At 39.3% G+C, this 13,531-nt stretch overlaps 2 protein-coding genes across 2 annotated transcripts; one reads left to right on the top strand and one right to left on the bottom strand.

Annotated features, from left to right (window-relative positions):
- Nucleotides 1-97: 97 nt before the first annotated feature.
- LOC136441642 (protein odr-4 homolog) lies at nucleotides 98-9,191 on the top strand. Its single transcript, XM_066438047.1, has 12 exons — nucleotides 98-284; nucleotides 1,103-1,258; nucleotides 1,856-2,070; nucleotides 3,422-3,458; nucleotides 4,051-4,188; nucleotides 4,771-4,890; nucleotides 5,421-5,516; nucleotides 5,718-5,837; nucleotides 6,265-6,358; nucleotides 6,636-6,812; nucleotides 7,632-7,754; nucleotides 7,991-9,191. Exons 1-12 carry the CDS (start codon nucleotides 183-185, stop codon nucleotides 8,053-8,055), a joined length of 1,443 nt encoding a protein of 480 aa, XP_066294144.1. The 5' UTR covers nucleotides 98-182; the 3' UTR covers nucleotides 8,056-9,191.
- A 121-nt stretch (nucleotides 9,192-9,312) lies between these two features.
- On the bottom strand, nucleotides 9,313-12,371 carry LOC136442093 (uncharacterized). Its single transcript, XM_066438717.1, has 5 exons — nucleotides 12,122-12,371; nucleotides 11,360-11,569; nucleotides 10,963-11,078; nucleotides 10,435-10,653; nucleotides 9,313-9,962 (listed from the first exon to the last, which is right to left on the bottom strand). Exons 1-5 carry the CDS (start codon nucleotides 12,325-12,327, stop codon nucleotides 9,856-9,858), a joined length of 858 nt encoding a protein of 285 aa, XP_066294814.1. The 5' UTR covers nucleotides 12,328-12,371; the 3' UTR covers nucleotides 9,313-9,855.
- Between the last annotated feature and the right edge of the window lie 1,160 nt (nucleotides 12,372-13,531).

Below are 13,531 nucleotides of genomic sequence, written 5' to 3'. Positions count from 1 at the left end.
AGTATGAAAGACGGGTGGATAATTTCAATGTACGAGGATGAAATATTTTAATCTTTTAGACTCCTATCAACGAATGAAACCGTCTGGTGACCTTCGACCTATTGCATGGCAATCTTGAAAACGGAGGAAGTGCTGTCTGTACATGTGATCGCAAGAATAAGACGTCTCGAAGCGTTCTGAACATGGGTAGGACGGTGATAGCCGAGGATCTGTTACAGGACAGAATACAGGAGATCCTGAAGACTTCTGGCAAAGGAATAACCACTGGGCTACTTGTGGGACAGGTGAGATTTGGTGCCAGTACTGAAGACATATGGTGTATGAAAATAAAGTGCTGTGCATGCACCTTTCTATGGAAATCTACAGGGAGGCTTCAGGGGTAGACCTTAAGGGTATGGGTGGTGGCAGGAAGATTTCTTAGATTTCATCAATGATCATCCCCGTATTTTATCTACTCTGCAGTGATCACAATGGTGAACTTAAAGAACCCACTACACCTTTCGAAAAAGAGTAGGGGCATGCCCCGGTGTGCGATGGTCCAAAACCTTAGTCTCGTGTACGTTTTACGTACAGTGCTTGGAGTCCTCAACTTAATCGATGAGATTAAGCACGTAATACGGAGGAAGAAGAAGAAGAAATACCATCCTAGATTATGAACATCTGTCACTAAGCCAAATTTGTTACACAAATAGAGTGTCTGCAACAATCATTCCTATAATACTGTAGATCATGAAATATTTGCGAAGGTTTTAATGGTTGTGGTTTTTTGCAGTGAGCTCTCACTCTGACAATGTGCCTCTGTCGTTCTGCTGTAACATGTCAATTGCCACCGTAAAGAAGTTGTAAATACCTCCTTTCCACTTTAATTCATGTAACGTTAGCAGGGCTGTCTCCCGATTTTAATACTTTTTTGTCCCACTCATTGTTTGGGAGCCAATGTGTTGAATTTTCCTTCTTAAATATGTCATTTTAAGCTGACGTAGATACATTTTTGTCCATTTTATATCATAAAGTTCAGATTTTGGGACGGACAAGGTAAAAAAAATGTCCTGGAGACATAAAAAATGATTTACAGTAATTCCTCATCTCTCTTCCGCTGCAGGCCCATGGGCAGAAACGTGAGGACTATGTGGTGCACCTCATCAGGACACCTAAGATTGAGGACGACACCCAACAGGCCGGCAAGAAGAAGAAGAAGGGATCAGCAACAAAATCAGAGAGTCTAGACTCTCAGTGGATAGCAGAACATGCAAAACAGGTATCTGTCAATACAAGAGTAGTCACACTCACAGGTGTGATGTTAACCCCTTTAAAACTAACATTGCCTGCCTCATCAAACAAAGCCTTGAATGTTCTGGCATAGACAGATTGATGACACTCAGTTACAATACCTACAGTATATATTAGTTTTCACTCACTCTCCATATCAATGAAGCAGGCAGGTATGTAATGACTGCCATGTTGGTGTCCATATTTGCATTTCAATGAGTCATAGCTCAAGCATACTAGTACACAGCATTTTCTGTTTCATCAGCAAATTTTTAAATATTTTTCTGCTCTTCTCTTCTTTGAGCTGTAGACAATTTTAGACATTCAATAGTGGTTCTTTAATAGTCTGTATAACGCAAACTCTAGCTGCCCAGGGGTTTCTGTCCCCTCGCAGTGAGCGGTTACAGGGTGGCAAGCGGCTACAGGAGGCTTGATTGAAATCAGGCCAGTTCTTTCAGAGGATCAGAAAATGCTTTAGGTATGATTTACTGAAATGCAAATAAGGACACCAACATGGCAGTCGACACTACAATGACATCACCTGAAAATGCTAGCCAAGTACACGTCTTTTCTGTCTTTTTCACAGGTGCAGAGAATGCTCCCTGGGGGATTGAACATCCTGGGCATCTTTGTTGTGTTACCCTCAGAAGAGAGCAGGAACATCCAGTCCCAACTGATCCAGGTTCTTTACACTGTCCACAAGACACTCCTGAAGACGCCCTGGCAGAAGGCTGTGAAAACTGAGGGTGAAGACGAGGAACAGCACAGAATAGTTCTGCAGATCTGTAGTGTCACCAAGAAGTATCCTTTCTCAATCCCAAGTTTTTTACCTTTTTACCTTTAGCACTCTGAAGTAGCCGTTTGTCACCCAATTCCCTGTTGGTTACAGAGTTAGGCAGTAGGGAGAAGGTTAAGTGGTCTCAAACTTTAGAACTTGTGTTGTCCCAGAACTATCGTAGAGTGGAACGCATTACTACTCAGTTGGGTTAAGGCGGCCCAGGAAGTATTATTCTGTACATATATGATTATACTCTGTAACTATCGATAGCCTTGTCGCACCACGATGAAACTTCACACAGTTTTAGAACTACTTAAAACACATTGAATAAAGGTGACTTAAGTTTTTCTACTGCTGGATTTTGGGTTAGAAATACACATTTTGGTTAAAAAAACGTGTATTTTATGGATTTATGCGCGCAGGCGGTAACACCACCTTTCATCATAATATTTTGCAACGAAAGAGCTAACCCCATATAAATTGTTTTTGTCCGAGGCTATTTTGTTTAAAATGACGATAACATTGTTTTTTTGGGTCAGAAACATCAGAAACAGCTATTTTGGAGTCATTTTTTATTGAAAATTCGCCCAAGTTAAAAATAGATAAAATCTATGCAAAATAGCCTCGGACAATTTTGATAAGAAAGCGATAATAAGTTACATTTGATTACTCAAAAGCTGAATTCTGTTGTTTTGAGCTGCGCGTAATTGCGTAAAAGTCATAACCCAAATCCCACACAAGCAGCTCGTTGTCTCCTGCGTAATCCAACACCTGTGACGTAAGGGCCGTTCCATTCGAACACCATATCGAACATATAGAACTTCCCGTTCTATTTGAAACACCTCCATCAAAACAGCGCTAGTAGGACTCGGCGCGGCTCATGCAGCATTTGTGGAGGAGACAACTTCCAAATCATTTGATTGAAACATTTAGAATGTAATACAATCCGAATCCTGGCCTATAAAACAATTTTGTACTTATACGTACACCTGAGATGATTTATATGATTGTGTTGTGTAATAGACCTTGCGCTCCCCGAAATGCTCCGTAGTGGAACATTTCGAACCGTGTTCGAGTTCGGCCGCGCCGCTGGCCAGGCACGCGGCCGAACTCGAACACGAATTTTCGAGCCTGGGCTGCCTTAACCCAACAGAGTACCAAATACTGTAGAGGCATCCTCAATAGACAGCATAAAACAATTGTACTTGCAGCTAGACATGCAAAGGTTAGTTGTGACGGATTGTTCAGTGTAATATACCAGCGGCTGGCGCACCGCATGCCTGCAAAGCGAAGGGCAGTTATACCGGCTATACATTTGAAATGTTACATAACAAGTTTATGTCGTGATACTTTGTCCTTGACCTTCGTTCCCAGATTCACAACAAAGACATTCAATGTTGTAGATCCTAGGGTAAGTTTTCATCAATTTTAATCTATAATTCTGTTTTGTAACAAACTTCTTACTGATCATCAGCTTTTTTTTGTCTTAACTCAAGTGGTCTGTAACAATATCACAGAGAAAACTGTCATCAAAAACAACATAGAAGAGCTCACTGACTTTTCGGCTTAATCTCCAAGCGTATCCAACGGTCGTAAAGTCTTTGCAACCGTTGGATCTGCTTGGAGATTATTTTCAGCAATCTCTACAGCCTTCCTCAAGTTTGAATGACCAATTATCTAAGTCATGTGACCATGTCTTTACAGCCCTCCTCACATTTGAATGACCACTCATGATCATCTAAGACATGTGCAATCAGACCTTGTCTCTACAGCCTTCCTCAAGTTTGAATGACCAATCATCTAAGTCATGTGACTTTGTCTCTACAGCCTTCCTCAGTTTTGAATGACCAATCATCTAAGTCATGTGGCTTTGTCTCTGCAACCTTCCTCAGGTTTGAATGACCAATCTAAGTAACCTTCTAGACACATGATGCTATCAGTAGTTTGAATATGATTAAGATTTGAGTTCCAATTCAAGCATTTTTGTTTCCTGTGGACTCCAGGATAGTGGTACAGTTGCAGAGTGGAAGTTCCAGTCGGTTGTTAGCCAGTGGCCTCTTCTGCACACTGCTGTAACCGTCAACATCAACATTCCTGTACTGAGGGGAGAGGCAGCGAAGTCTCTACACCAACAGTTAGATGTAAGAGAGGAAGTTTCTATTTTTGGTTCTCCTGAGCCTATCTTTAAGTTTATATGATGCTACATGTATTTGAAGATCATAGTCATACAGCTTTCACACACCCTTCCCACAGCTTTCAGTGTATAGGGCAGTGCACATCTCCATTTCATAAGCCATTGGACCACACAGTAGTGCATGCACTGCAGTAGGAAGCCAGTCTCCTGTTAGTGGTGTGTGTTCATCTACCATACTCTTTCACATAATTTCTGAGTGCTAAGCACAGAAATCCGTACCATTTTAAAGTCTTTGGTATGGGGTTTGAACCCTCCCAATTATTACCTGGATACCATCTTTAGTCGAGGAAGACAGTGCCTGTTGTGGACTGGTCTATTCGCTTCCGCCATGCTCGTGCATTAGCTCTTTCCAATGTCGATCCAGTGGAGGTATGAACTGGTTAACTGTTTTGCTGGAGACTACACTCTTCGGTAGGGAGTTTCGGACTATACTATGTAGTCAAATGTATTGTATAGTTTATGTAGTGATTGTAGTCAAATGTCAAATGTATTGTATAGACTTATTTTTCACACCGTTACATTTTTACAGACTTCCATTGGTCCGTTCTGTGAGTGCATCATGCAGGGTTTGTGCACTTTTAATGGTGTACTGAGGAAGGGAGACCAACCTCTACAGGCACAGGAACCACCGCAGAGCAAGAAGGGCCATGTATGTCTTCATTATCATTATGTTATGTATAATAGTATTATGCTTTATTATATTTTTTCGGATGGTGACGTAAAGTCGACGGCCCCGTGTATGAGGGAGCTTCGGGCATTAGCCTCAAGGGTCAAACCTCTGCACGTAAAAGAACCCAAAACACTTAAGAGTAGGGGTGACCTGGTGTGCTTGGCCAAAAACGCCAGCCGTAGCGAAGCCGCATTGCACTACCACTAGCTACTTGAAAAAGCATCATGCTTCACCTCAAATGAGGATGCCTTGAAATGAAACGAACGAATATTCTAAATATGTTTATGTGCTTTATCTTGACACCAACATAAATCTTATATATTTCTGAACAAAATACTGTAAATCGTGGAATATGTGGTACATGGTACGAACTCAACATTATTATGCTTGGTATTGCATTACAATACATGCACTACAGTTGTTTGAACCATGAACTCAAAGACACAGGGAACTCTTGATTTTCACTGTGCCAGGAACTGAAAGAACTTACAGTATTCTTATATTCTCAGGGTAAAGGAAAAGGAAGACATAAGGAGTCTAAGACATCCCACCAGCCCACCAGTGACGGTCCTGAGATGTTCTGTGTACAGATCCTCTCCAAGGCAGTAAGAAGAAATCTAAGACTTACAATTTGTTCTTGATTTTCTAAGTACTTTTTGAACAGAAAATTCCTGCAGAAAAAAAATTGCCTACAGTGTTCTTTTCCAAAGTTTCATGCTGCTATTATTAGTATGGGGCATTTAGTAGTCTGTATGAACATAATTGATATGAGTTATTGATTTGATTTCTTATTCTCATTATTACAGACAAATAACAAGTCCAAAGAGGTAATGGTAACAGAATGTGGAGGGACTGTCTTCATCCGAGGACTTATCCAAGCTAGAGCATACGTGCACAGCAAGGCAACTGTAGCACAGGCATCACAGGTAAACAAGTAACAACACAATTATTTTTCAGTACATAATGTATGTCACAAGCTCACAACATCGTGGCCTTTTATGCCAGTTAGTCAGTTAAAGTACTTTCTCACACCAGACGGTGCATAGGGCGGCATGCATCTCCGTTTCAGTAGCCCTTGGGCCACACAACTTTGTGCTATCACTACAGCAGGGGGCTAGTCCACTGGTAGTGGTGTGTGTTTAACTGCCATACTCTTTCCCAAATGCTGAGTGCTAAGCAGAGAAAGCAGTACGTACCATTTTTAAAGACTTTGGTATGGCTCGGCCGGGGATCAAACTCACGACCTACCGTTTGCAAGGCTCTTATCACTCACTCACTTAAGGCTCTTATACCAGCAGCATTTTTAATCACATTACTGATTTAATACTTTCCCAATCATGTGTCTGTTTACAGGCAATAAGAGAAGATGTATTGAGGAGCCTGACTGCTAGATGTGAGCTACTAGCTGAGGATGTTTTGGAAGTTAAGGACTTTACAGCAGATCGAGGTAAAACTTCGTACAAATCACTGAACTATGTACTCAAATTCAAATCTAAGCCAATGGAGTATATAACAATGGCAAAGATAACAGAAATTGTGAAATAAATTGTAGCTGATATAAACTTAGCCATATTTTTATGCATTTTTAATGTTGGGGAGATCACAAATTTATAGATTTTTGAAGATTTCCATGTACTATGATAGTGAAATAACTGTTTTTCTGTAGATGTAAATTTTGTACCCACAGAATACAGAGTGACCTTGATTTTGTTTTCCGCCATTAGAGGAGATGGACATCACCCCGCGGCGCGTGTTCGGGCGGCTCCACGACACGCACCTGTCCGTGTGTGACTACATGTTTGAGGACGAGGGTGTGGAGGACTGCACAGCCAGGTGTCAGGAGCTGCTGGACATCACCCTGGCACCTGATGATGTGGAGATCGATGCTGAGAGACTACCAGGTGATCTTAAAGGCAACCAAAGCAATATTTTAGGGCCCAAAATATGGAAATAAAAAAAATGCTGAAATCTTTATGGTAGTGACATTTACTATCACTACCTAGCGTAATAACTTCATGCTTTGAGCACTTTAAAGCCGCGCAAAAAACGTGCCGTACGATGATTCCCTTAGTTTCGCGAGCCTACAAAAACCCGGCTACAATTTTCAGTGAGTTCTCACATCACAACGACGTCATATTTTTGCATGATGGACGTCACCATACATTGTGATAGCGTTGTTTGATCTAATCATGTATAGAAATGACTAAATAAATTGACTCCCAAAATCCGATTTTCGGGCCGTAATATTGCTTGGCTGTCTTTTACTAGTATTAGTTTTAAAGAAGCAAAGTTGAACTTTAATTTCGAACACAAAAAATTGGACTTTCCCAAATTTTCAACTGTCCAACTTCAGTCTTTGCTAAGGAATGACCAACCGACCACTTCTGTGATGTCACGTTATGTAGATACAACACCTGCCTCTGTAAGTAGTGGATCATGAATTACAGCAAATCTTGTCTCTGTTAAGGTTGTAAGGCCCTGATGTAAATACCTAGCCTGGGTGCCATCCTATTTCTACCAGCCGGGGGCTCCTACACTCTTAAAGGGTAGCGAGTATAGGAGCCCCGGTAGAAATAGGATGGCACCCAGGCTAGTAAATGCCTTCTTTTACTCCTCTTGAAAAACAAAAATTTTGATTCTGTGTCCTAGTTTGTTCAATGTGACAGTGTCCATGAGACTCCATACATGTGTATGTATACGATGTGTTTCTCCCTTTCCAGAGCCAGAAGAGTTAGAGAAGCCCATGTGTGGACTGATGGGTGATGAAGAAGAGGAGGAGACAGATGGGGAGGAGGTCGTCAATGCCCAGGCGTCATGGGAAAAGTGGAAGAAAAGTTACATTGGTAAGTTTATCGAAGGACATTGGTTTATCATAAGATCACTGACCAGTGGCATAAAGATCTTTTCAACATTGTTTGTGCAAAGGAAAATGTGATCTTGATGGCATGCTTCATTGCAATAATAAACTAATTCATGTACATGTATGTCGATGAAAGTAAAGTGAAGGTACATAATTTGAAACTTGTTTGTATTGACTTGTGTTTAATCCTAATTGGTCCTTGTGTCCTTCCATGCACAGGTACAATGATTGGGGCAGGAATAGCAGTGGTCGTCTCTGGCTTGTTTATGTACCTGGAAAATTGAATCAGCTCATAACTGTTTTACCAGCTTGTAGTTGACCTGGATAAATATTTTACCTAACTTTGTGACTCATGCGAAGAAGAAATAACATTTTGTTGTTTATTTTAAGTATTGAGTGTAATTTAATTGGGACCATTAAGTATGATAATTTTCCATAGCTGTTTCTAGATGAATTTAGTTGTAAAGAAATTCTATTCTTTCTTGCTCTAAGTGTAACCAACTTTATAAATTTGCGGGCTTGTTAAATGTAATATCACAATTGTGTCTTCTTTAATTGAATGATTTGATGACAAAATGGACAATAACATGTATGAATATGATTATTTGGAAGATTTATCAAGAAACCTTATACTGCAATAGTATTCACAATATCAAATACCCGGTATTTAAACATACAAAAAGTACATTAAAAACTAACCCAATGAAATTACCTTTTGTAATCTGTGGGATATAATCCCAAAAAGTGATTTGTACAAAATGACTTTAGTTAAGATTGAACTCTTCCATTGTAACAAGGAACTATTGGGTTAATGTTTTACATCCTTTGCAATGCTAGCCTGGGTACCATGCTCATGAGTTTGCACTCACTCCCACTGTCTCGCTCACTGACCATCATGCTAAACTCTAGAGGATAGTACCCAGGGTACTGTAGCACTGTCTCAGATTCTAAAATATCTCAGCCTTCACAAGAAGGCTTTCATATATACGTTATTATTTCTACTGTCTGTGAGAGGTGAATATTTTGAATGTATTACTAAATATCTTAAGGGGATGCAGTGATGTAACAAGAGACTCTGTTTTCTTTTGGGGGGGCTAAGATATTTAGTATCAAACAATGAAGAACTGGAGGAAATGATCTGTGCCAATGATTTCTACAAGGAGGTTTAAAAGAGACTTGCTTCTACTAAATAGAATGTACAATTTTTTTCTCTAATCTCCAAGCAGATAGAAAGTAAAAAGGAAAAATCGTAACGTTTCTCAATCTTCCGTTTCTGCAAAGCAGCTGGCCTTTTACATCTGCTTGGAGATTGTCTTACGTCTAGCTCACACTGTATCCATGAATATACAAAATGAACTATGACTGTGTCAACATTGTGTCTTGTCCTCAAGAAAAGGAATACATTGTACATTGAAGTTAACACACTGTCTTTTGTTTGGTTGGTTATGATAATAGGTCTACATACTGGTTATCACTTGAGTCCGGATCCCCTAACACATTGGCCCTTTTTTTTTTTTAAGTAACACTGACAGCTTTGAAAATTCAGTCTTGACAATGACTTTATTGCACATATGTTGAAGATAGTAATAACTTGACTGATTCATATCTGATCATACTAAATACATCAGAAATATTGCTGAAAACAAGTTTGAAATCATCTGTTTCAAGTTCTCAGAAACTCTTGTACATAAACAACAAACACTGTTTCAATGTCAATACGGTAAACTCATATACTTTCGCGGGGACTTAATTTTGGGATACAAGGGGAAAGAAGGTTTACGTTTTTAGTTGAAACAATTCTGTAGTACAGTAGTAGTTCATTGGAAACACATATTTGCAGTGTCATGAATTTGTGGTGGAGAGGTCACCATAAAAAAAACTGCAAACAAAATAACAGTGTGTAAGGTTCAAAAAACCTAATACCTTTTGTACAATAGCATGTAACAAAATCTAATTATACTGAATTCACATTTTCAACACAAATTAACAGATTCTTCCTGATTGATTACAAATACCCTTCATCCATTCAACCTATGTCACCATAATCTTTCCTAGTACATGTAATTGCAGTAACATTTTAATCACTAGCTTTTATGAAGAGCATCGTAGGCTTGATCAATTCTGTGGTTCAGGTCATCAGGACTTTCCAACAGTCTTGTTAGAGTGGAAGTTTCAATCTCCAACAGCATACCTGTGAAAAAAAAGTACTGAATGGTATGACAAGAAATACATGTATGAATTCAATATTCTGTGTAAAATTTCACAGTATCTTGAACTTCTTTTAACATGTTCAAACGTCATTTCAATATGCATATATCCAGTATCATTATGGTAGAAAATCATATGTTCACTGTAGTCATGCCAAATAAGATTATCAACTATTGTAAATGCATTTAAGTTCACATGGTTTTTATTTCGAGGTAGGGAGAAAATGGACTGTTTGCAGTGGTTTTAAGTTTGCGTTTGACACAAAACCTGTAGTATAGCGCTACAGTCATAGGTGGGCAAAAAGTTTTGAAGTGGTTTTAAGTTTATGCTAAAGAGTTCACTGTGAAGACCGCGAACATAAAACCACCCAATATACCCCAATATATGTACTTTCCTTTTGTATCAGTTCACAGATAAGTCAGTCAATCTTCAATATGATCTCATTTCATTCTTACCTGTAATTTTGGGAGCATCATCTTCATACCGTTCACAAACGATATCAAACAGCTGTTCCCCTAGTTCCTGTTTATCTGGGTCTAGCTGTGACTCATCAACAGCTCCTTGCTGTTCCCCTCCTTGTACAGCATTCACAGCCCTGTGTACAGCTGTCTGTAGAGCCTGTTTGTCAGCTAGTAATGTCTGTAAAGTGTCTTCGGGCAGCTCTAGTAACATCCCTGTAGAACAGAAGACTTGTTATACTTTTCTACAATAAAGTTACAAACTCTAGATCTGTGTAAATCATAGCCTGAACTCAATCAAGCTCCTGTAACGGCTTGCTGCCCTGTAACCGCATATATATAGCCGCAGGGAGGGGACAGAAATCCCCGGACAGCTGGAGTTTGCGTTATACAGACTATGTAAATCAATGTTGCATTTAAGAACTGCTTAATTCTCAAAACATGAAAATGCGTGCAAAGGAAAAACTTCTAAAAATTCCAAAGCATAATAGTATAGAAACATACTGAAGAGCAATACTTCAATACCTGTAACTTTTGCACATAGATCTGGTTGCAGTTCTTCCACCTTTTCATACAGAATGTTTCCTAAGTCTTCCTTTTCTACACACTCTGATGTATCTGTACCAGATTTGGATGACTGCCTGAAGGAATGGATACAAGTGTTGCAAGAAAATCATTCCAACAGTGTAGGAGAAAGATGTGTCACAAAAATGTTATAAAAAGTGAGAATGAAAGTGATCTTGAACTCAATGAACAATTGAGCTACCATTTCACTCAGGTCATGACAGAGAGGACAAACGTTTATAATTATGATGTACAGTATTTACAGGTTGTTTGTACCGGGGAAAACTCCTTGAGCTCTTTTTGACAAGTACAATGGACACTAGAATATCAGCATTGGAAACGTTAGAAAGGTACATACCCCTGTATCCGGTTAAGTGCTTCTTGTACTGCAGTTTTCAACAGTTCTCTATCCTGTAGCAGCTTAAAAACCTCTGTTTCTTCCAGTTCTAACAGCTCTTCAGTAATTTTTCCTGCATTTTCCGAGTTCACAGTGCAAACTACTGCATGTAAATGTTCCCTGAGTGCCACACATCTGTCCACCACTGGGACCTGGTCCTGACAGTGAACCCTGGAATATTATCCAATCATAGAATAAAACAATTTTCTTTAAGAATTTGAACCAAACAATCCTTATATATGGTACTAAAACGACATTTGATAAATTTGCAATGCACACATTTTAGAAAAGACATTTTACTTGTTGATTGTGTTGGTGCAAAAATACTCTAATTCATTTTTAAGTTTGTAAGTGCTTAATTTCGTGATAGGAGGGGAAAGGAGACCTATGCAGTGTTTTGAATTTGCAGTTGAAATAATCACAAGTAAGACAGAGCATATTATATTTGTGGTGTGATTCACACAAGTCATAAACCACAGTGAATATTTCATAATTTACAGTAGATAACACACTTATCAAGAAGAGTAGGGGTGACCCAGTGTGCTTGGCCAAAAATGCGAGCCGTGGCGAGGCGGCATTGCGCTACCACTAGCTACTAGTACTTGAAAAAGCATCATGCTTCACCTCAAGTGAGGATGACTGATTTACCTACCTAAAATTTAATATTTCGATAGAATCCTCATTCTTCTCAGTTATTATCTACTACAAGTGAATTTTTCTCACCTTTCAGTCTCCCTGGCCTCACCCTGCTGTAGTGTCCCCTGTGCCTTGACCACTGCTGCCTGTAACTGTCCCTCCTCCTTCAGTAGCTTCAGTAGTGTGTCAGTAGGCAGCTCCAGTAACATGCCAGTCACCTTGTTGGACTGGGTCGGACATAATCTCCGCACCTTCTCAAGTAACTGTTCTCCTATCTCTTCTTTGCTCATCATTGTCGGCCTCTCTTATATCCCTGTTTGTAAGATTATGATGTTTGAAACATCCAGAACTTGCAGACGTCGATCTCTGTGTTTTTGCATTGACTGTTTGAGGGAATGTGATACCTTTTCTGGAAGAAATATAAATATCATATTCAATATCATTAATGTGATGAAAATGAATTATTTAACAGTATCGACATGAAAACTTCCTGTAATGTAAATTATTTTCTTTGGAGTGGTTCTAATCATGTTGCCGTAAGAGGAAAAGGGAAGTTTTCGCTGTGTTATAAATTTGAGGTTGAAACAATTCTGTGGTACTGTAGTCATAATTTCCAAGCAGCTCTATCAGTGGCAAGACAGTATCCTTAAGGGCCAAATATCTGTATCCAAGAGGCCACCGGTACTCAGGTTCAGCCCTCTGGATACTGCCTTGCCACCTAAAGATCTGCTTGGAGTTTAGGTGGAGAAAATAGAACCACCCTGACAATTTCAACATTTAGAGTATAACTAGTACATTTATGTTGGGCAGTACACAACCACAACCTCATAGGCCCCCTGAAGTTGCTACTGAAAGATGCAACATCACATATGCATATTACATACAGTTGCATTCAAATCATAATATAATAATCATTTTTGTGACGTGCATATAACTTACAAGTATAATTCTTTAAACTCACGTTAACGATATAAGGTCGTAAAATTTTCAGATAAATGTTATCTTGCCACGTCAGCTGGAGAAAACCCGGCAGGTGTATTTACCTCCACCATCTGAAATGACCTCATGCAACCTCTAACCCCCGACCCTGCCTCATTACGCAATTTCCTGGAGAACGTAGACCCGAGAAAAAAGTTCCCTTCGCGAAATTAATAAGCATTGAATTCATTGATTCATGTCTTCAATAAAATAAGAATCTAAAATTTATCTTAAAGACGTCTGATTTATGAATTCAGTCCATATAATTGAGCGGAAAAAAAGGAATCTTACACTATGCGGAAGGATATAATCAGTCGTCTGTGATAAGGCGCCTCCCATCGTCCTCTTTCATTTTCCGACGAGGTAGGTTTGGACAGAAAATTTTTACCACTTTATTTTTATCGATACGCGTCTTTATTCTGTGACGTAATCAATATCCTAACGCATGATTAGAAGCCTTATTATGTTAAGATTGTATAGTTTGTGGTATTAGAGAGGACTGGGAAGATTTGACGTCTG

This window comes from Branchiostoma lanceolatum, chromosome 9, assembly GCF_035083965.1.
Source record: "Branchiostoma lanceolatum isolate klBraLanc5 chromosome 9, klBraLanc5.hap2, whole genome shotgun sequence".
NCBI classification, from domain to species: domain Eukaryota; kingdom Metazoa; phylum Chordata; class Leptocardii; order Amphioxiformes; family Branchiostomatidae; genus Branchiostoma; species Branchiostoma lanceolatum.
This window is presented reverse-complemented; position numbering and strand designations above follow the sequence as displayed.

Bases quoted from the DNA above. Each gene is read 5' to 3' on its own strand.
- LOC136441642 (XM_066438047.1), top strand. From the start codon at position 183: ATGGGTAGGACGGTGATAGCCGAGGATCTGTTACAGGACAGAATACAG. The intron at 3,459-4,050 runs GTAAGTTTTCAT...TGTGGACTCCAG, and splicing joins TCAATGTTGTAGATCCTAGG to GATAGTGGTACAGTTGCAGA. The intron at 5,517-5,717 runs GTAAGAAGAAAT...TCATTATTACAG, and splicing joins TACAGATCCTCTCCAAGGCA to ACAAATAACAAGTCCAAAGA.
- LOC136442093 (XM_066438717.1), bottom strand. From the start codon at position 12,327: ATGATGAGCAAAGAAGAGATAGGAGAACAGTTACTTGAGAAGGTGCGG. The intron at 10,654-10,962 runs GTATTGAAGTAT...TCTGTTCTACAG, and splicing joins TCTATGTGCAAAAGTTACAG to GGATGTTACTAGAGCTGCCC. The intron at 9,963-10,434 runs GTAAGAATGAAA...TTTTTTTCACAG, and splicing joins TGATGCTCCCAAAATTACAG to GTATGCTGTTGGAGATTGAA.